The 22,221-nt window shown below is 54.8% G+C and overlaps 2 protein-coding genes across 2 annotated transcripts in view; both read left to right on the top strand.

The window, feature by feature from the left end:
• Positions 1–297: 297 nt before the first annotated feature.
• Positions 298–7,232, top strand: ARSI (arylsulfatase family member I). The gene is made up of 2 exons (XM_055566806.1): positions 298–1,157; positions 4,980–7,232. Exons 1-2 carry the CDS (start codon positions 838–840, stop codon positions 6,382–6,384), a joined length of 1,725 nt encoding a protein of 574 aa, XP_055422781.1. The 5' UTR covers positions 298–837; the 3' UTR covers positions 6,385–7,232.
• Positions 7,233–13,690: 6,458 nt separating this feature from the next.
• Positions 13,691–22,221, top strand: part of CAMK2A (calcium/calmodulin dependent protein kinase II alpha) — a 64,465-nt gene continuing 55,934 nt past the window's right edge. The window contains exon 1 of the mRNA XM_055558572.1: positions 13,691–13,752. Coding sequence (XP_055414547.1) covers positions 13,691–13,752 — 62 coding nt within the window. The remainder of the gene's footprint in view (positions 13,753–22,221) is intronic.

The following is a 22,221-nucleotide window of genomic DNA, read 5'->3' as shown; positions in this document are numbered from 1 at the left end:
GGAATAGAAAATGATGCACATCCCTTCCAGGACTGGCGCTCGGATAAGCTAAGACTCCATGATCGAGGAATGTCTGACCAGGCCATTCCAGAGCTATTCCATCGAATTCCAAGCAGCCCCCCTCCCTCCTTTCCCCAGTCTGGGCCAGGGCGGAGGCTGGAGCCAGAGGGCCCAGTCGGCCTGGGCTTCTCGCCCGGGGGCGGAGCCGCCGCTGGACGCCCCGCCCCTCCACCTGGGGCTCGGCCCCGGCAGATGTTACAACTTTTTCTCATTCTCTCCCGCGGTGTCCCCCACAGACCCGCCCAACCCGTGCCTCCCTCCCCTTCTCCTCTGGGGTCCTGCCCACCTCCCTAAGGGGAGCCGACAGTTCTCCCGACTCCGGGCGGGGCGAGAGGCCGGGCAGGGGGCTGGAGGGTCGGGAGGAGGAGAAAGGGAAAGCAGAGGCGAGAGAAATTAGGAGGCGGGAGAAATCAAGGGCTAGAACGAAGAGGGGAGTCAGAGAATGGTCGAGAGCACTTTTTGGAAGCCGCCACACCGTGTCTCAGGCTGGCCTGGCTGAACTAGGGGAGAGGGACACGAGCGGCGCAGGGCGGGCGCTGGGGCGGCGGGAGACTGCTGGTCGTGGGCCTGACCTCCTCAGAGCGCCCCGCTGCGGCCGCGCAGGTTCGGCGTCATCGTCCAGCCAGTCCCGGACCGGCCGCTGGGTCGCCCCCCGGGGACGCTGAGCGCTCTAGCAGCGTCCGGGCCAGTCGGCCGGCGGGCGTGCGGGCCGTGCGCCCTGGGCGCGCGAGGCGGTGCGGCCCTGGGAGCGCTGCGCGCCGGGACGCACGGGCCGGCATGGCGATGCAAGCCCTCACCGGCTTCTCACTAGTCAGCCTGCTCGGCTTCGGCTACCTGTCCTGGGACTGGGCCAAGCCGAGCTTGGTGGCCGACGCGCCCGCGGAGGCTGGCGTGGAGCACCCCTCGGCTGCTCCACCGCAGCCTCCCCACATCATATTCATCCTCACCGACGACCAGGGCTACCACGACGTGGGCTATCATGGCTCAGATATCGAAACCCCCACGCTGGACCGCCTGGCAGCCGAGGGTGTCAAGTTGGAGAATTATTATATCCAGCCCATCTGCACGCCTTCACGGAGCCAACTTCTCACCGGCAGGTAAGCATGACCCAAGCCACTGATGCCGGTCCAAGCCCCAAATAAACCCAGCTGTAGGTTTCACTTTGTACTGACATTTACACCACTGGGAGCTGGGAAGCCCCGGCTCACAGCCAATTCTGTCTCCAGTTGACTGTGTGATCATTAGTAAAGCTTTGCCCTTTCCAGGCTTCGGTTTCCCTACCTGTACACTGAATGGATTGGATCATCTTTGGGGATCTTCTCCCTCTGATGTTCTAGGACATTCAGACTCCACACCATGTGAAGGAGACATCTAATCATCTCTTTGTTAGAGGAACATGGAAGCCTCTGACATCTAGGTTTGAATGTTGCTTCTGTTAATATTTACATACCCTGAGGCCCTGAGCAGGATATGTAACTTCTCTAAGCCTCAGTTTTCTTGTCCATAAAATGGGGTGAAGAACAGTTTTTAATCTTGAAAAAGAGTGGTGAGGATGGAACCAGTTGCATATAGGTTGCTTGCTTATCAATAAATGGCAGCCTCTATGTTACTGGAAGGATTAGGGCCTCCAAATTGTTTAATAATGACATTGGGAGGAAGCCAAGGAATGGATAGGTGGAGGAGAAAGGCACACACAGGATGCCTGACCTGTGTAGCCTTAGGCTAGTTACTTCATTTCTCAAAGCCTCTGTTTTTGCATCTGTAAAATCCTCCCAAGTTGGCTGGGAGCCCCAAGGAGACGTGCTGCTTTCTCCATAAGGAGTTGTCCACAGGCAAGGTGGTAGGATTACAGGATTAATAGAGCAGGGAAACAGGAGGTGGGTGTGTGGAAGGCAAACTCTGGCCACTTAGGAGAAAATCCTTTGGCAAGGCTGAAGCTAATCCTCCTTGGATGGGGTCCAAGGCGTGCTTTCTCCCAAATTCCATCCAGAAGCCACTAGCGTGATCTCAGAAACCAGAGCCATAGTCTTCCTGTTTCCTGGATGGGAGAAACTGAGTCACAGAATCAGGGAGGGCCAAACTCCGTGCCTGTGCCCAGCTTCGGGATGGGTAGGAGAGAAGGCTGAGAAGCCAGGTGCTTAGAGGGGCCCTGGAACTGGGAATCAAATAGGTGCCTTTTCTTTCTTCAACCTGGCACTTAGCATTTAGCTCTAGGAACTGAGAGAGAGAATCGGAAAGAGGAAGGGGCACGAGTGTATGAGTTGGGGGTGAGGGCTGACAGTAAAGACCCAATGTTAGCCGGCTTCCAGAAGAGGGAGGAGGAATCTGCATTCCCAAGAGTGGTGGACAAGTTAGCATTTCTCTCCAAGAGATGACTTTTGGTTTAAGCAGGGGAATGAGCAGCATGCAGGGCAGCGTTCCAGCCCTGCCACCTCCCCACCCCCCCACCCCCATCTGCAAAATTAGCTGAGCATGGCCGGGCAGTGTCTGCCCTCCGCCCCCTGCAGCTAGCTGGCTCCATCTGACTGATGCTGACTACTCTCATTAGTGTTTGTTAGTGCATTCAGCCGTGTTTGGTAAAGCTGGAGAGAGCCAGTTTCCCATGTTACTCACTTGAAGACAGACTAGTGACTCTTAGCTGGCCCACCCACTTTACCAAGCAGGGTTCTATAGTGTCCAGCCTCTGCGAAAAAGAGGCCTGCTGCCACTCGGGGCCCTTGGGTACTTCTTGTATCAAATCTAATCATTCATTAGCTTAACCCAGGGTCTGCAGAGGCCACATCACTGATAGATTTTGAGTGTGAGACCTGGGCTCAAAGCTCAGCGCTCCTGCTTGCCAGCCGTCTTGAACTTGGGCCTGTTGCTGCACTCTTGGGAGCCTCAGTTTTATCGTCAGTGGAATGGAGGTAATAACAGTCTTCACTGTAGGTTACTTAGGCAAAGTAAGTGAAATAGTGTATGCAGCCTATAGTGTTAAAAATGGCAGTAGTAGCTAATAATAGCTGACAACCAAAACAGCTTTACGATAAGGAAACCAAAACAGAAAAATGCACCCCAGTGACCAGCTTAAAGGTATCAGGAATTTAGGTCATGACTGGCTTAACTTGGATGCCTGGGAGTGAGAAAAAGGTGTGGGGTTCTAATACACTTGTGAAGTTCCAGGCTTCTTACTTAGTCTGGGGCTTGTAAGCTTGAGTGAAGGCAACACTCTAAGCAGATAACATGGGCGCCTTGACCACAGAAGAAGAAATGGGATAGAAATGAATAAATGGGGAATGAAGAGTTCTGCTCACCGTTTGCTCCTGCCTCAGGGCGTTAGCCTGTGAGTGACCTGGATCTCAGGGCCACATAAACTTGCAGGCAGGCACCTGAGAACTGGTCTCATAACATTTGGGAGCTGGAAGGTTTTTACATGTGTTCCATTCCAACCAGCTCACTCCTCACATGAGCTAACTGGGGCCTCCATGGGGGAAAGAAGTGGTGGCCTAATTTACCAGAAAAGGGTCTGTGTTTGGGGACTCTGATTGGCTTTATGTTCAAGTCCTGGCTCTGCTCCTGACCACTGAGTGAACTTAAACGAAGTCTTTCCCTTCCTCTGAACCTTAATTTCTTTTTAAGTTGAGATGAATAAACTAGAAAATGATTTGAGTCCCTCTGGTTCTAAAATCCTTTGAGTGTCATTCTTCATTCATTTATTTCATAAGTAATTAAGTGTCCTTGAAACATCTCCGGAGCACTAGGAATACAAAGAGGAGTAAGGGGCAGTCTCATTAAATATCATTGGGCCCAAGAACATGTATGTACAGCCAAGTAGAATCCTATGGCTAAGTTGAACCAGTGAAGGTTTGTACTTAATGCTGTAAGAACCCAGCAGCAAAAGTGGCTCATTCTTTGAGTGAGAATGTTTATAGTGATGGTAACATTTGGGCTGGACTTTTAAGAGTGAATAGGAGTTTTCTTAGGAGAGTAGGATTTGCTCTAGACCCCATGACAAGTTAGGGGGCTTAGAATGTAGGGACTCTGAAATCTGGAGTCAAACTGTTGGGGATACAAATCCCAATTCTAATTACTAATTGTGTGACTTGCTGGTTAAATGATTTAATTTACTGAGCCTCCATTTTCTTATTTGGGAGATGGAAATAATAATGATAGGCACCCCCTAGGTTAAAGTGAGGATTTAGTGAGATAATTCCTATAAAGGGCGTAGCACCGCAATACTGAGCATACAACAAGTGCTTGGCACCAGCCTTTGTTATTGTTGTTGTCATGATTAGCTTGGGTTCAACTCTTAACTCCCCAACTTCCTAGCTGTGTGATACTGCTTGAGTGGCTTAACCTCTCTGGGCTCCAACCTCCTCATCTGTAAGATGACAAATACCTGCTTCAGTTGATTTTGAGGGTTCAGTGAGTTAATGCATTTGAAGTGCTGGGCACATTTGATAACAGCTACTGGGCTTCCCTGGTAGCTCATCTGATAAAGAATCCTCCTGCAATGCAGGAGACCCTGGTTCAGTTCCTGGGTTGGGAAGATCCCCTGGAGAAGGGATAGGCTACTCGTCCCAGTATTGTTGGGCTTCCCTGATGGCTCAGTTGGTAAAGAATCTGCCTGTAATGCGAGAGACCTGGGTTCGATTCCTGGGTTGGGAAGATCCCCTGGAGGAGGGCATGACAACCCATTCCAGTATTCTTGCCTGGAGAATCCCCATGGACAGAGGAGCCTGGCAGGCTACAGTCCATGGGGTTGCAAAGAGCCAGACATGACTGAGCAACTAAGCACAGCACAGCACTGGTTACTTTACTTTTCTTGCCGGTAGTGCTGGCACCTGAGCCCACCTCGGAGTGAGTGTTGGAGGTTGGGGAGCCAGAACAGTGGTTTCTGCCTCACCAGGGATTTCTGTGTCCTCCCCTCTTCCCGCCAGATACCAGATCCACACAGGACTTCAGCACTCCATCATCCGCCCTCGGCAGCCCAACTGCCTGCCCCTGGACCAGGTGACACTGCCCCAGAAGCTTCAGGAGCTGGGCTACTCTACCCATATGGTGGGCAAGTGGCACCTGGGCTTCTACCGGAAGGAGTGCTTGCCCACGCGCCGGGGCTTTGACACCTTCCTGGGCTCGCTCACAGGGAACGTGGACTACTACACCTATGACAACTGCGACGGCCCCGGGGTGTGCGGCTTCGACCTGCATGAGGGTGAGAGTGTGGCCTGGGGGCTCAGCGGCCAGTACTCCACTCTGCTCTACGCCCAGCGCGTCAGCCGCATCCTAGCCAGCCACAGCCCCCGGCGGCCCCTCTTCCTCTACGTAGCCTTCCAGGCGGTGCACACGCCTCTGCAGTCCCCGCGTGAGTACCTGTACCGCTACCGCACCATGGGCAATGTGGCGCGGAGGAAGTACGCGGCCATGGTGACCTGCATGGATGAGGCCGTGCGCAACATCACCTGGGCCCTCAAGCGCCACGGTTTCTACAACAACAGCGTCATCATCTTCTCCAGTGACAACGGCGGCCAGACCTTCTCGGGGGGCAGTAACTGGCCGCTGCGAGGACGCAAGGGCACTTACTGGGAAGGGGGTGTGCGGGGCCTGGGCTTTGTTCACAGCCCCCTGCTCAAGAGAAAGCGACGGACAAGCCGGGCACTGGTGCACATCACTGACTGGTACCCAACCCTGGTGGCTCTGGCGGGGGGCACTGCCTCGGCAGCTGATGGGCTGGATGGTTATGACGTGTGGCCAGCCATCAGCGAGGGCCGGGCCTCACCGCGCACAGAGATTCTGCACAACATTGACCCGCTCTACAACCATGCCCGGCACGGCTCCCTCGAGGGCGGCTTCGGCATTTGGAATACCGCCGTGCAGGCCGCCATCCGCGTGGGCGAGTGGAAGCTGCTGACCGGAGACCCTGGCTATGGCGACTGGATCCCACCCCAGACGCTGGCCGCCTTCCCTGGCAGTTGGTGGAACCTGGAGAGGATGGCCAGTGCCCGCCAGGCCGTGTGGCTGTTCAACATCAGTGCTGACCCCTACGAACGGGAGGACCTCGCTGGCCAGCGGCCGGATGTGGTCCGAGCCCTGCTGGCCCGCTTGGTGGACTATAACCGCACAGCTATCCCCGTGCGATACCCAGCTGAGAATCCCAGGGCCCATCCTGACTTTAATGGGGGTGCATGGGGGCCTTGGGCCAGTGATGAGGAAGAAGATGAAGAAGAGGAGGAAGGCAGGGCTCGAAGCCAGTCCAGGGGGCGACGCAAGAAAAAATGCAAGATTTGCAAGCTGAGATCCTTTTTCCGTAAACTCAACACCAGACTGATGTCCCATCGGATCTGATGGGTGGGGCTGAGATACTTTCCCATGCAAGCTGGCCCTGTTCCTCACCAGGGAGGGGCTTCCAGTCAAGTCCTCCTCTTCAGGGAAATGGAGGTCATACAGTCTCTCAGTTGAAGGGTGGGTAGCTTGGTTTGGGGCTTGGGGGAGAATAAACAAGACTGGGATGCCCAGGGTCCCAGTCCTGCCTCTCTGTTGACTTGCTCTGTGACCTTGGGTGACCTGCATGAGCTCTCTGAGCCTCATTTCCCTCATCTGGAGAATGAGCTCTAATGACTTTGTCACTCTGTGGTGTGGATCGGTGCCTGGGACCACGGTGAAGTTCCCACCAACTTTGTCACTGCCTAGCTCACTTAAGGCCTTACTCTTGAACCCTGAACCTTTGTGGTACTTCCTGGGTGAGGGGCCACCCAGAGGCAGCTCCAGGCATGGACCCGAGCTGCGGCATCATGATCTTGACCTCTGTCTGAAGCCATGCTCTGAGTACTGAGGTTGGAGGTGCAGGGACCTGGGACCTTCCTGGTTCCTCACGAGACCTGGGCCAGTCCTGGGGACAGACTGGTGGTGGTGAGCTCCCCTTCCTGGGAGGGAAGGGGAGGACTGGGCCTGGCTGTTAGCTGCTGCAGGATCTAAAGTAGTGGAAGCAACTGTGCAAAGAGCCCCACACCAACCATCAGAGCATCTGGGTTCTGCTCTGACCTTGGGCCCAGTCCTCTTTCCTGGGCCTCGAATTCCACACCTGCACAAGGGAATATTAGCCCTGGCTCTGCCTACCTCACAGGCCTGTAGAGAACCGGCTGCAGTAATGGTTGTAGAGGAACCCGTGAACTTGATTAAAAGGCAGAAACACAGAAGCAAGGGCTGCAGTGCTGTTGTGAGCTGGCGTGGGTGTGTGCATGTGTGTCCTGGGCCAGGTGTGAGCTCACCATTGTCCTGGGTATTGTCCAGGGGACAAAACATATGGGTTCTGGCCCAGGCCTGCTCCAGATCCTCTGTGTGGCCTCGGGCCCCCTCTGGACCTCACCGTCCTTGTGTACAGCGAATGAACTGAGAACCCTCCCCCTAGGTGTTCTGGGCACCACTGGGCGTGTGTATATGTTGGGGGACACGGGCTGGGCGGTGGGGAGGAGGGCGTGGGGGTTTCAGGGCTCGCTGGCTGGGTAGCGGCCTCTATCTGCACACTGCGTTCTGCATATCTCCCTTCAGCTTCCAGTCCGTGCAGTGTGTGTAGGCGAAAGCCCTGCTGTGAATTTTGAAAATAGTTATTTTTGTCTCTGGCAAAGGAGGCCTGTTAGGACTCGTCAGCATGTGGATGAGCGGGACGGGTGGGGTGGGGTGGGGTGGGGTGGGTGCGGTGCAGTGAGCGGGCCTCAAGACTTGGTGGCAGGGTGGCAGGCCTACTGCAGTGTGGCTGAGCCCAGGAGTGACGGTCTGGCTGCGGCTGCACAGTGGAGGTGACCTCCATGTTCTGGGCCCCTTCCCCCCAACCCTGCTCTCGTTTCCCTATTCTGGCTTCCCTCAACCAGAACCCTTCTCTGTCTCCAGATTGTCAATGCCTGGGTCGTGATGAATCAGGGGCCACGACCAGCTGAAGCCTCTGGGTTCCAGCCACTCTCAGCGTTTCCGCCTGTTCTGGAGGGGAACTCTGCAGTCCCAGGTCCAGCATTCCCCAGGGCTGGCTCATCTGTGGTCTGCCACTTACCTGAGATATTGCGGCTCTGCAGGACCCTTGTCCCAGTTGTGTGGGCTGGGCCCTTCCAGAGTGGCATGGAGCCAGGACTCCCCTGCTGCCCCAGGCTCACACCAGCTGAGCAGAGGCCTCTCGTGTGTGCTGAGTTGGCTCTGTCTGAGCAGCCCCGCCTCCAGCTTCAACCAGCCCTACTTCTCTGCCTTTGGAGGCCACAAGTGCAGGACCATAAAAGGCCTATTTCTACTTGTTCCTAGGCATCAAGGCATCCCCTCTGTGGCCCACTGGGCCCTAAACATGCAGGCCCCACCTGGGACGGGGGCTTGGGGCTGGTGCCCACTCCTACTGCCCTGAGAAGGAGAACCAATCTTATCTTCAACCCAGCCTAGAGCTCATCAGCCTCAGTCTCCTGCCCAACCCAGAAACCAGCAAACAGGCCAGGAGCCCCACTCAAGTTCAGCCTGTGACTCTGTCCATGGCCCAGCAGACCCCAAGCCTACCTAACCAGGGTGCTGGTAGCTGACTGGGGCCTGGGACTGGTGGAGGGTCTCAGGATAAGGAGGAACTCAGGGCTCAGGGCAATGTGATGAGAGGCTCAACCTGCTTGTCATGGCTTCTGCTCTGCCCAGCGAGGAGCATGTTGCCCAGTCCCCTTCCTCCTACTCCCTATGGCTCCTATCTTCCCCTGCAGCCAGGGCACCTGGGTCTGGATTCTGTGTCAGGCCTCTGAATGGCATTCCCAGGCAGATTCTTGCAGCACCTGTGGCAGGGAGGGGTAGAAGGGTGGGCAGACCAGAGGCAGCTCTGGTCCCTGGTCATAGATCTGGGGGGAGTGGGGCCCAGAGATGCCAGACAGTTCCCCTCTTTTCCCCTTGACTGGACCAAACAGCCACAGATCTGCCAGCCAGGTGGGTCAGAGCCAGGGCCGGCCCTGTCCAAGCTGCGCCCTGTCCGTGGCATCCTGGGCAGGGATGACCAGGCCCCTGGGAGCCAGGAGAGAACCCCAACCTGGCTGGAGGAGCAGGGCTCTGGGCACATCCCCTGCTGGGCCTTGGCACCATGTCCTCCTTTCTGTTGGTGCCTGTTGGGCACCTTGGGACCTAGGCAAGTAGCCCTGACTGCAGGAAAGAGGAGGGCAGAGGAGGATAAGGGAAGGAGCACTGTGGTGGGAGTCAGGTGTTCTGGATTGTCATCCTGACAGCTCCTGACTTTGGCGACTGCATGAAGGCGGCTTCCTCTCTCTGGGCCTTAGTCCCCTGTCTATAAGGGGATGGGGCTGACTCTGGGCCTGTCCAGCCCTAGTGAAGTCCTACAAACAGGGCAGGGGTGCTGAAGTCAAATAGATCCTCGACTAGTAGGTCTTGCCACATCTCTGCAAAGCAGGCGATGATTGTACCAATCTCATGGACATTTGTTGTGAGGTATAAAAATAGTGCAATATGTAAAGTGCTTAGCACAGGGCTTGGCTCTAAAGTGGAAAGAACTATTTTTCATGTCCTTGGAGTCAGTGAAGGAACATCTTGTCTTTACATTTCTCAGGAAGAAACGGAGGTCTCAGTGGGAAAGAACTGCCATAAGCACTCACTGCCAACGGCAGGACTAGAACTTGGGTCCTCAAGCCGCAGGTTGTGCTGTGCAAACCTGGGCCCAGTAGCTGTTGTCCTCTGTCTCTTGGTTCCCTGCTTCCCTCTCCCCTGCAAGGAGTGCCACCTCTGTGGGACACCTCAAGGCACAGGGCCTGACCCCTGCCTCCTCTCCCTTCTGCGTGCGAGGCTGGCATTACTCACTGCAGTTAACAAACCAGATCACTCTCCACCCAGACCCTCTGTAGGCTCATTGCTCTCTTGGCCCACTTTCCACTGATTCTGACCCCATGCTCACTGCCCTTAATGGGACAGGCCTCACGGGGACCATGTGGATGGCACGTTTTCTATGGTGCCTGCCCAGGCCCTGCAGGACCCTGAGGCACTCGGGCATGTGCATGTGAGCTCATGTAGGGGCTCTGGAAGGTGCACATGAGTCAGCTGTCACCCACTGCTGTGACCCAGGAATTTGGCCCTGCTCCCCATGTACAGCCTGTGTTCCTGTTCCCTACCCTAGCATGTAGGAGCCAAGCTCAGCACCCTCCAGAGCATCCACCCCTGGCCACCAGGCTGTGGCAAGCAGGCCTGCTCTTGTGTGCTGCATGCAAGTTGCAGCTGGGGGGGCGCACATGCGGGCTCTCCTGCCTGCCGCTTCCCTGGGGAATGGGGAGTCTGGCAGAAACAGTCCCCCTGATGCAATCAGTCTTGTGCGCTCAGCACCACGCAGGCAGGGCTGGCTCCTCGCTGTCCACCACCACTGGGCACAGCTACCAGCCTCTTGGGCACAGGGGAAGCAGTGAATTAGCAGTCGTGTCTCCTCGGCAGGGTGGCAGTTACCGTCAGGATGGGGGTTGCCTGTCTGAGGCAGTGCCCACACCCATGTTCGAGGCCTTTAAAAGTTCGGAGGTGTGTGTGTGTGTGTGTGTGTGTGTGTATAACAAGGAGTTGCCAAGGAGACCTTTTCCTCTTCTCCATTTTCTTCCTCCCTCTCCATCCTCTCCAGTCATCTCCGCAGCATCAGGACCCTACAGCCTGGGTCCTGCCCATCCCCTAGGACCGTGTGCACAGGGTCCAGGCCAGCACGGGGAGGAAGAAACCAAATGAAACTGACAGAAAGAGAGGACGGGAGACAGGAACTTGGAAAAGGGATAAAAAGGAAGAGAAAAGACAGGGATACCTGAGAAGGAAGGGCTCAAGGGGAGCAAGGAAGGAGTGAGGAGAAGGGAGAGGCTCAGGTCAGCTAGAAGCCAAGCTGGACTATCACCTCCTTTATTCAGAACATTAGACCCCCATTAATACAACCTCAGGGCACAATTCCCTTTTGTCCTGTTTGTTAATTTCTAAAGCAGCGTTATTAGTTAGTACCTGACATGCTGGGCCTGTTCTCCTGCCCCAGTCCTTTGTTCTGCAGGAATGCTGCAAACCAGGACAGGCAAGGTGATGTCCAAACCTGAGCTCAGCTCCAGTGGGAACTCAGAGAATGGCACCTGGAGTGATGTGTGATGTGTTCTTCCATGATTCAGAGGGAGCAGTATGAAGAGGGAGTGACTTTTGAATTTCTTCCTAAGAATCATTTCCCATCTTTTGAGCATTTACAGCATGTCAGACACTGTGCTCATCTCATTTAATCCTTAGAACAGCCTTGGAGCTGGGGCATGTTAGCTCTATTTTGCAGATTAAGAAATCAAGGCACAGAGAAGCTAGGCTACTCATCCCCAGTCACAGCCTGTAGGTCATGAAGTCACTCTAACCACTGCCCAACGCTGCCTCTCCTCTCCTCTGGGCAATGACTCAGGTGCCCTCAGTGGTCGCTAAGGATGGTTCCAGTGCTTTTGCGTGTGGAAGCAGTCTCCTCCTGGGGACAGGCTAGCAGGTCTGGGATACGGGGGTGGCGGTGCAGCCTTTCTTCAGCTCACCTGCAATCACTTCTAGCCTTTAGATGTATATTCTGTGCCCTGCCCACTACCCACCAGCTGTGCAGGCCCTGAGCAAAGGCCTCTCTTCTCTGCCTCTGAATTGCAACGTTGGCGGCAAAGCGGGAAGCATATTGTGCACAGAAACAAAACTGAGTGGTTTTTCCTTTTTCTGAAGGTGGTAATGGTGCAATTAGTGGCTAAGCCATTTATCCCCTCCTCCCTGACTCTCCTCCCCTCCTTCCCCTCTTCCTCCCTCCTGTTTCTCTCCTGGGAAGAAGTGGCTGCATCAGAGTCAACTCCATCATTCTCTCCCACTCCTGACTTGCCCAGGAAGAGGGACAGAACTGGAGAGTACCCAGATTTCCTCAGGGGTCCTAGAGGACCTAGGGTTGTATAGTTAGGGATCTGCTGGGGTTGGGGATTACCAACAAGCAGATAATGTGTCTACTAAGTGAGGTGACCAGTAAGGCGATTTGGAGATTCTGAAGGAGGGCTGGGCTAGAAACCCAAGAGAGTTGGGATCCTGGATCCTTTTATTGTGTGGTCATTGTGGGCAAGTGCTGGCATGGAGGGCTGCAAAGGGAGCTTGAATGGAGGAGGTGGGTGTGAGGGTCCGAGATTCTGAGTCCAAGCTGCAGTGATGGCAGTAGTCATTGTTTCACTTTAGATCTTCTTTCTGCTGCTTCTAGAAACTAAAAAGAGGCCTCATGTTTACATACTTCACTGAGGCCTCCACAGCTCTCAGCCTACTCGGTCTTCACAGCCTTCCTTTCCCGTGGCAGCTAAAAGGAGCGAGAGGCTCAGAGAGGGGCTGTGACTTATCCAGCATCACACAGTCAATATATGTTAAGACTGGAATTGAATTCAGATCTTTAAATGCCAGTTCTTTTTCTTCTTAACCCCCCAGGTCTTGGGGTGAGATCTTGGGGCCATAGATATGGTTACCACCCTGAAGAGTTGAAATTAGCAGGGAATGTGCCCACAAAATTTGGGAATGAGAATTTTAGGGCAGGTCCATGGCCACTCCCCTCCAAGCCAGGCCATGCTCCCCTCCCCACTGCTGCTTCCGCCTCTTTCACCTTGACGTGGAGCACAAGCAGAAACTGGGACATGAGACCCAGGAGACCAGATCTCTATGGCCCCTCTGGGGGGCCTGGGCTAAGAGCGTGGCTAAGGAAGAGACCTCCGGAGGGGACCTGAGGGACAGCTGACTGTCATAGCTGAGAGGGGCTGGGATGAGTGGGCTGCCAGGGGTGTTCCCTCCAGAACCCCAATAGCTCCTCGGCACTTCTGCCCCTAGCTAGAGTGCCAGTGTGATGGACAAGGTGGCAAAGAACAGAAAGAGAGAGAGCGAAATAAGAAAGACAGAGGCAGAGGAAAAAAAAAATTAGAAGGGAGCAGAGAGATAGTTACAGAGGCTACAGGGATCTACTGAGAGAGAGAGAGATCCCAATGAATTAGCCATCGTTTCCCTGTAAACCTTAGAACCTGGCAGTTGCCAGGGCAACGGGGCAATACCTGTCTCTCCAGAGGAGATGAAGTTGCCAGGGTAACTGCTTCCTGTCTTTTCTGGGGACCATCCGGAACATGGCACCCACTGGCCGTTACCATGGTAACTGCCTTTTTGCCCCACTTAATCCCATCCTGTCTGTTACAAGGGCCCCACAGTTAGAAGTGGGGGTGGTGGGAAGACTGAAGATCACTTGTGGACTAAGTTTCTCTTCCCTTTCTGCCAGCCCCTCCCTAAGTCCATCACCTTGGGGGTGCTGGGTCCACCCACCCCCGGGCCCACACAGGCCTGCAGTATTGTGTTTGGTAGGGCCAGGGCGTCCGGGAGCAGGTTTTGCAGTGGAAGGCAGGCAGGTGTTGGGGAGGCAGTTACCGGGGCAACGGGAACAGGGCGTTTCGGAGGTGGTTGCCATGGGGACCTGGATGCTGACGAAGGCTCGCGAGGCTGTGAGCAGCCACAGTGCTCTGCTCAGAAGCCCGGGGCTCGTCAGTCAAGCCGGTTCTCAGTTCACACTTGGCAGCACGGGCAGGCGAGTGGCCCCTAGTTCTGGGAGCAGCAGTGCTCCGGTCCTGGTCCTACAGCCCCAAGCCTCGCCTGCCCGCCCAGCGCCAGGATGGCCACCATCACCTGCACCCGCTTCACGGAAGAGTACCAGCTCTTCGAGGAACTAGGAAAGTGAGTTGCAGCTCAAAGAGTCCTGGAGGGCTCAGGGGGCTCAGCATCATGGGCGGGGGGCACCTGCACTGCTTCCCGTGCACACAGGAAGGGAGACAATGTGCTTGGAGGTGCTTGCATGTGCAGAGTGCCTAGAGTTGGGCACAGACATGTTTGCCAAGATGTGCCAAGGCTAGCTGCGTGAGTGTGTGTGTAGAGGTGAAGGGTTGACAATGCGTGGCAGTGTCTGTGCATGCAAACACACACACACACACACACACAACTGCACATGACCTGGGCACACACAGATTCTTAGAAATTCAGGATTTAAAAGGGTTTTTCCCAGTCAGCTGAGTCCAAGGCTGGAATCCTCTGTTGAGTTTTTTTCTTGAGGTGGCCATCTGGCCTCAACTTGGTTACTTCTGGTGACAGAGAGCTCATCATCTCCTGGGTAGTTCCTCCTGCCTTAAGGCACCTACAGCAGCTGTGTGGAGTGGCCGACTTCTCTTTATAAGCACAGCCCCTCCCCACCTTCCCCCTGCCAGCTCTGCCAAGGGTGAGAGCAATGGTACAGCAGGGGTTAATAACTGAGCCACTGTTGAGACTTCTTGGGTGTTGGGAGGAGGGGAGAGACAGTCAGTGAGCTGTGGGAGGGGGGATTCTGCTAAGGCAGGGGCTAGTGATGTGAGGGTGCACCAGCTCTTGTGCCTCGGCAAAGTTGTCCAGCCTCAGAGCTCATTTCCTGCCTTTGATGACTGGTGTGGAGAGAAAGATGGGAGGAGGTGGGGAGGGAGAGGAGAGCCCTTTGGGATAGCCCCATGGATTGTGGAGTGTCCAGGGAGCACTCCCAGGTGCCGCCAGCTAGGTTTGTGAAGCATCTGGAGATAGACCCACAGTAGGGGTACAGTTTGGAGGCAGAGTTTGCCCTATGGGCAATGCAGCTCCAGTGCCCTGGGTGGCCCCTGATATAGTAGCAGGAGTGCAGGGGAGAGGCACCCTGTAAGCAGGTGTGTGCAGCTGTAAGGTCTGAATATGCACACGCAAGGGTGCATTTTGATGTGTGTTGCTGTGTAAGCACTGACTCTGTGGTACACTTGCGTGCACTGAAAAGGTGTGCAAGTGTTCATGTGTATGTGCCCTGGGGGAAGGTACTGGTGTGTGCTTTATGTGGAAGTCCTGAAAATGCAAGTGTGCCCTGCGGGGCTGGATGGATGCAAGTGGCACGGGGAGGTCCGTTGGCTGATTTGCATGAGAACGAAGGTGCATACATGCGTCACTTATGTACACATGGTTGGAGCTGTGTGCACATCAGCTGTATGTAAATATATGTCTGTGTAAGGATGCTCAGGTGGGACTTGGGCTGGCTGGTGTCCCTGTGAGGTCTGGATATGGACATCTGTGTGGACCGGGGTCCATACCCATGGAAAGGTTTATGTGTGTGTGTTTGAGGCCTGGGCCCATGGGCTCGGGTGGGAGTGTGGCTGCTGAAGGCATGTGCGAGCTCAGGCTGGTGTCTGCATATGTGTGGGAGGTGGGCCCGTGACTGTGTACAAGTAGGCTGCCCGCACACATACATGCGCACACACACTTGCACACCAGGCTATCCTGATACCTGTAGGCATACACCAGACCCTTGTACAGACACATACCCATGTGCAGACGTGTGCTCAGTCCTGTCTGCAGACTTCCTGTCTTTCTGAGTGTGTTTTTGTCCTTGGGGTGGGGTGTGGACTGCAGGAATGAAATGTTTGGAGCTGTTCTGGAGGACCCAGGCTGTCTGCCGCACTTGAGCGGGGACCCCTTCTCAGCTGGGTTCCGGCATCCACTGGAGCCAAGGATTCCCTGATCAGCTGGGCGCTGCCTTTCAGGGTGCGACCAAGGCTCAGTTCTGGGAGGACTGCGTCACAGAGTGCAGTGAAATGGAGTTGAGATGTGACTCAGGCGCTTATAAAACTGCTGTTTTGCCCTAAGAGGAGATGGATATCATGAAGACTGGGTGGTCTGGTGGTGACTTGGCAGGGAGTGCCTTCTTGAGTCTTCTTGGCCCCACAGTCTGCCAGGGCTCTTGCAGGGATCAGGGAATGGGCAGAATTTCTGGAGCCCTTTTGTGACCATGGCAGAAAGACTGAGGGTGGCAGGCATGGCCAGGCCTAATCTGATCAATTTCCTTCCACAATTACCAGTGCTCTTAACCTTTGTAAGGTCACATATTCACATAACCTTTGTAAGGTCACACATCAGGAATCTGATGAAAGTCTATCTTCCCTAGAAAAATGCTTGAACCTACAAAACAGTGCGGGCAAGGTCAGGACTCGCCAGACGTCAGGAAGCCTAAGGATGGGGCCTGAAGATGCTTGTATTGGAAAAAAAGGAGATGAGGCGTTACCCCTCTGATGCCTGGGTTTAAAAGGCCAGGGTGCATCACTGGGGAGGCAGGGCTTTCCTGATTCACTCGAAGCTCCAATCCAAATGACCAGGTAGTGGCAGCACCCAGCACAGGGCACAAGGCCCAGACCTTACCACCCATAGCGCTGTGACACTGGGCCGGCTATGGCACCTGTTTCCCACAACCTGTAACCTGGAGATAAAGAGGGACTGGGAGGATGGAGTGAGATGGTTCTCATGAAGACACAGTGACGCTTGTGGCACCCTGAGATCACCACTGCCCTCAAATGGGGGCTGGCACCTGCCAGGGCTTTGCTTTTTGACAGGAGTTTGCCCAGCTTGGCAGAAGGGGTTGACCGAGCCCTGCCCCTAACCCACCAGGCTGGCTGGGATGGGACAGGCTCCTCTTCTGTCAGGATGAGCAGTGCAGATGCCTACAGGGACCATCCTTCAAGGGGTGACCCAAGGCCCCAGCCAGCCAGGACACTGCTGTTACCACCTGGAAGCTGAGCTCCCATTTCCAGGAACCCACTTCAGATCACCAGCATGATGACTGCCAGAGGCAGCTAGGCTGGCCCTCCAAGGGGCCATGGGGGCCTTTGACCTCCTTTTGCAGGGCCCTGGCCTCCCAGCTGCAGAGAAGGACAGGAGGAGGACACGAGCCTCTTGAGGGATTCCTGGCGCCCTGCCCAGTGAGGCCTGGCTCCTGACTGCAGGCCTTCGAGGACCCTAGGGTAGGGCTGGCTGAGGATGTCAGAGGAGGGGCTCCTGCCCCGCCTAGGGGGCAGCCAGCTGAAGGGGTTGAGGGGTTGGGGTCAGAATTAATGCTCTAGGGCCTCTTGATGCTCCTGGATGGAGGTCCCGCTGCAGTATATCATTCACATAAGCCAGGAACTTGATTCCAGTTTCCCTAGAGGGTTGGGGTGGGGCTGTCTCTGGGAATCCAGAGACTAGCTCACTTCTTCCTTCCTTGACCCATCCATTCCTCCTTCCTCCCATGGGAGAGGGAAACAGAAGCGCAGACCTTAGGAGCACAGAGGCTTGTTTGGAGGCAGGAGGCAGGTTGCAGCACCCCAGCTCCACGTTCAGAGTGGGCCTGGGCGCTAGGGTCAGAGCTCCCTGCAGACCCAACCTTCTGGAAGATCAGGACCCGGGGTGGGTGGGGCAGCTGGGAGAGGAAGGGGTGAATTCCAGGAGATAGTGAAGGAGGATGCCTCCTCTAGCCCTTGACATTCTCCGGGCTTTGAATCCCAGTCCCAGGAGAGGTTAGTTAGGGAGGCAGAATTACCCTGCAGCCTGTGTAATCACTGGGCTGTACAGAGAGAGCCTGGGAAGGAGATTTTACTTGAGAGGGGAGGGAGAAGGGAGGGAGGCTGGAGAGAACACACAACCCAGTCTTTTCTCTCTAGAAAAGGATCCGAAATTGACTCAAGGGTGGTGTTGGAGCTGGGGGAAGGGCTGCAGGGGCCAGCAAGATTGCCCGAAGGAGAGGGAAGAGCTGGCTCTGGAGCCCCCATGGCTTTGTATCATGAACAAGGCTCAGGCTGGGCTGATCAGTGGGGGACACTGGAGACCAGAGGCAGCTCCCTGTTTCGGGGTGGGGTGGAGGCGGGGAAGCCCAGGGTCCTGGGTGCTTAGGTTCCTTCGCTCTTGGACACAAGCTCTGACATCTGCAGGTTGCGTTTCTCAATCCCACTCTCTTCCTGGCAGGGCTGTTAGGAGGATCCTAGGTGTAATACTGGAGAAGAGAAAATACCTGTGCCATGAGGCACTATCCCCCGCAAAGACAGGACTGTGCTTTTATTTTGCTTCTGACAACCTGTCACCTTTATAGCGCTTTGGGGCCAGTGTGGCACTTCTCCATCCACTAGCTCATCTCTGAGGGAGGGAGAGGACTTACTCACCCATCTTACAGATGAGCAGACTGAGGTCTGAGAAGGTGAAATGACCTGGCTCAGGGGACTGGTGGCAGCACTCAGGCTTGCATGTAGGTCCCCAGCACTGCGCATATGGAGAGAAGACTAATAAGGGGTGCCCCTCGTGGTGCCTTGCCTGGGGAACACTTCCAGGGAAGAAGGGTGTACCCTTGTGGGTAAGGGAACTCTGAACTGTCACTTATCCTCCCATCATGATTCTGCCTCTAATTGACTGCGCCAGATTCCTTGTACCTGCTGTACCTCAGCTTTACCATCTGTGAATTGGGGATCAGAGCACTTCTGCAGATGCTGGAAAGCACCGTTAGAGTTGCTACCCTCTTTAGCCTCTGTCTGTGAAAGGCACCTGTGGGAAATTTCAGGCTTCCCGAACACCAGAGCTGGGAGGACCATAGACATTGTCTCCTCACAGCATCAATGGTGGAGCCAATGCCCAGAGAGACGCAGTTTGCCCAAGGCCGCAGGAAGAGCCTGTGGCAACGGTAGCCAGGGTAGGGGGCCAGGTGATGTTCAGGGGCCAGCGGCTAAGGATGGGAAGTTGGGGGGCAAGTGGGACAAGGGAAGGGGATAGCCTTCCCCCACTCTTCCTCCAAGCCACCAGAGCGGAAGGCACGCACATGTGCTGGTGCTTGCCGCAGCCCTCCGCCCCCACGCGGCCGCCCCCACACAGGCTGAGACACTGACACGGCTGAGCCCCGCTCCCGCCTGCCCGCCTCCCTGCACGGCGCGGCGACTGCTGCCAGCATCCCTGCAGTCTGGGGCCCCGGCCCTCCCAGAGGGTGAGGGCACAGCCTTGGAACGCAGTGCCTGAATCCTGTTGCTAGTGCACACGTGCACACACACACACACACACACGGGTGCATATGGATGTGTGTGTGCCGACATACTGGCTCCAACAGGGCATGAAGCAAGAGCCTTACCTCCCAGTGCAGGGAGAGCAAGATGATGCTGGTAGGCTTCTGGGTTGCCCCCCTGCCGCCACCATCTCTCTCTCATTCTCCCTTGCTCTCGCTCTCTTGCTCTTACTGTCTTTCTCTCTCTGTCCTTCCCTGTCTTACTTCCCTGCATCTCTCTGGTCCCTGTTTTTCTCTATCCTTCCCTCTTGTGTGCTGGTCCCTTGGCCACAGTCCACCCCTCCTACACACACGTTGATGTGTCATGGTCTTTTCCGAGCCTCTCTGTGGTGTGGTAGGAAGCTTCCCAACCCAGGCCAACCTGGCGCAACCTCTGCCCCACCACCGGCCATGTCACAGGCTGCTGAGACCCAGCCCAGGCACTAGATCTAGGTCCCTATGGGACTTGGCTGCCCACCAAGATGTCAGGTGGGGCTGTGAGGCTGGTGGGACCTTCTGTGCTAGAAAACACTGACGGCCTTGATGTCTCAGCGTCATATAAAAGGAGGAACAAGTCTGTGACCCTTGCATCCACTCAACAAGTATTTCCTGAGCACAGACTCTGTTCCTGGCCTCGGGCTGAGCCCAGCAGGTACCACGTGCCAGACTTATGTCATCTCTGCCCATTTGGGGCTCACGGTCTAGTGGAAATCTGACATTAACTAAATCACTTCAGATATTGTTATTTAAATGCAACTGGATAAAGGCTATGAGCACAAACATGGGGTTATAAGCTACAAAGAGACCTCAACTGGTTGGGGTGACAGAGGAATCAGGGAAGGCTCCCCTGAGGAAGTGACATTGGGGAGTGAAAGCTGAGTAAGAGCCGGTCAGAGGGAAGAGGGTGGAAGAGTGTTTCTCAGAGTGGGAACAGCACAGGCCAAGTCTCTGAGGTGTGTCTTTTGATGGAGTGTGTCAGCTCCAGGGGGTTGGTGGTCTTACTCTTCTTAGGCATGCTCTGTTGCTTTCAACTTTTTTTTTTTTTTTTGGCGGCACCATGGGGCATGCAGGATCTTAGTTTCCTGACTAGGTATTGAACCTGTGCTCCCTGAAGTGGAAGCATGAAGTCTTAGCCACTGGACCACCAAGGAAGTCCTTGCCTTCAACTTTTGGATACCTAGGGGCTAGAAGGAATATTAAAAACCTGTAGCATGTCTAGAAGAGGCGGGAGGTGGGTCGGGTGACCAAGGTCTGGAAGCCAAATCAGGTGAGAGAGGGCCAAGAAGCTGGGGACTTCAGCAGGGAAAAGAGACCCCTCAGGGTTCCCTCCCCTTATCCCTGCAGGGACATCTTGAGCCCCATAGATGATACAAGACTGCTCTGTATGGCTCTGGAGGGCAGAGCAGGGCCACATGTCTAGAGTAACAGAGAGGTAGATTTCAGCTCAACCTAAAGAACTTTCTCATTGTCAGAACTGACCCTCTACCCCCAGATGAACATGGCCTTGGGAAATATTGAGCCCTGTTCCAGCAGATACACATGTAGAAGCCCTCTTCTCACTGCTGGGTCTTGTTTCCCTCCTTGCCTGCATCCCTGTCCTTGTCTGGTAAGAGGCTTTGCTACAAGCACGAAGTGGGAGATGGTTTAGGGGTCAGAATAGCCTCAATTGCATATGAATATCGGAAGGAAGAGTGCTCCCTTATTTTAGGGATGGGGAAATAAGGTCCAGAGAGGGTCAGGGGCTTGCCTGAGGTCACACAAGTCAGTGACACATGAGATGTGGGCCCTTCAGCCTCTTTCCATGTCAATTCTTGGCTTTTCACCCCTTGGAGCCTTTCTCTCTGAAAGTCTTTGGGGGGTACATGTGATTGGAGTCAGGCCAGGAGGCTCCCTGAAGCTGGGAGAAAGCAGCCCCTCACCATTTTCCCCTGTTTTGCCTGCTATGATCCTGTCACCAAGCCCTGTGGATATATATTTTTTAGTTTTATTTTTTGTAACCCATTCAAGAAAACCTAGGCACAGCCCAAACAAGGAACATGTTGGAACTTCTGTTGGTTCAATGTTCCCTGCAGCAAACAGACTCTTCCGGTTCCCAGGCCTTCTGTGTCCCCAGCAAGACTTCTGCTGGGTTGGCGTGGGGCAGGCCTGGGAGTGCGGGACGGCTCGAAGACACGGCGTGCTTGCAGCATCTTTTGGAGTCTGGAAGTGGGCGGCAGCAGCTGGGGTGGAGAGGAGGAGGGATGTGTGGTTTCAGGAAAAGGTCCTAGGATTTTCTGGCTCTCAAATGCTAGTTTGTGGAGTTTGGAGAAGAGCTGCTATGCTGAGCTGGGGAGAAGAGAGAGAGAAAACCAAGCAAAGGGGATTCTGAGCCCCCAGCCCCTGCTGCCTCTGCTCTGTTTGCCATCTGGGGACCTGCATAGCTGTGTTTGTTTGTTATTAAGAAAGGATACTATTGCTTAAAAAGAAAAAAAAAAGAGAAGGCTTACAAATAATCAACAGTTGATTTCACAGATGGATAAACTGAAGCCCCCACAAAGTGAAGGGATTTGCTTAAAGTATATAGAGGTGGGTGTTGTGGAAACAGGGGCTTCCCAGGTGGCTCTAGTGGTAAAGAACCCACCTGCCAATGCAGGAGACATAAGAGACATGGGTTCGACCCCTGGGTTGGGAAGATCCTCTGGAGGAGGGCATAGCAACCCACTCCAGTATTCTTGCCTGGAGAATCCCATGGACAGAGGAGACTTTGCAGTCCATAGGGTCGCAAAGAGTTGGACATGACTGAAGTGACTTAGCACATGCACACACACGTTATGCAAACAGGATGTTCCTTTCATTTCCGAACAAATCTGATCCCAGCTTTTTAACTGTTTGAGGAATCTAGAAGCCCTCAGAGAATCTCACATGAGCCACAGTCACCCCCCAAAACACACACTCATTCCAACTCACAGGATGTTGTATATCATTTCCCACAAATCCCCCACCCTAATGCCCATCTGTGGACCACAAGTTAGGGGAGTCTGAGAGGTTAGGGTATTGGAAAGAGCAAAGGATGATGATTCAAGACTCCTGGGTTCAAGGTCTTGGCCTCAGTTTCTTTAACTGTAGAATGGGGAGAGAGTAGACCTCAATGGCAAGATATTACTGCAGTGTCTGCTGCAGCCTCCTGTGGCCCACACTCTGGCCCCTCAGCCGGGGCTGCTCCAGCGACCAGCCCCAGCTCTGTGCCTTCCCCCAGGCATTCAAACCCCATCTGCTCTGGGTTCCATCCCCCCAGGCCTTGATCTGTGCCAAGTAATCAGACCAGCTAACCTGGACTGTGAGTTATTGACCACCAAGAA

Source organism: Bubalus kerabau, chromosome 1 (genome assembly GCF_029407905.1).
Source record: "Bubalus kerabau isolate K-KA32 ecotype Philippines breed swamp buffalo chromosome 1, PCC_UOA_SB_1v2, whole genome shotgun sequence".
NCBI classification, from domain to species: Eukaryota; Metazoa; Chordata; class Mammalia; order Artiodactyla; family Bovidae; genus Bubalus; species Bubalus kerabau.
Note: the sequence above shows the minus strand (reverse complement) of the source record. Positions and strands in the feature narration are given on the sequence as shown.

Excerpts from the sequence above, each read along its gene's own strand:
- ARSI (XM_055566806.1), top strand. The coding sequence starts at position 838 with ATGGCGATGCAAGCCCTCACCGGCTTCTCACTAGTCAGCCTGCTCGGC. Across the intron at positions 1,158-4,979 it reads AGCCAACTTCTCACCGGCAG|ATACCAGATCCACACAGGAC; the intron begins GTAAGCATGACC and ends TCTTCCCGCCAG.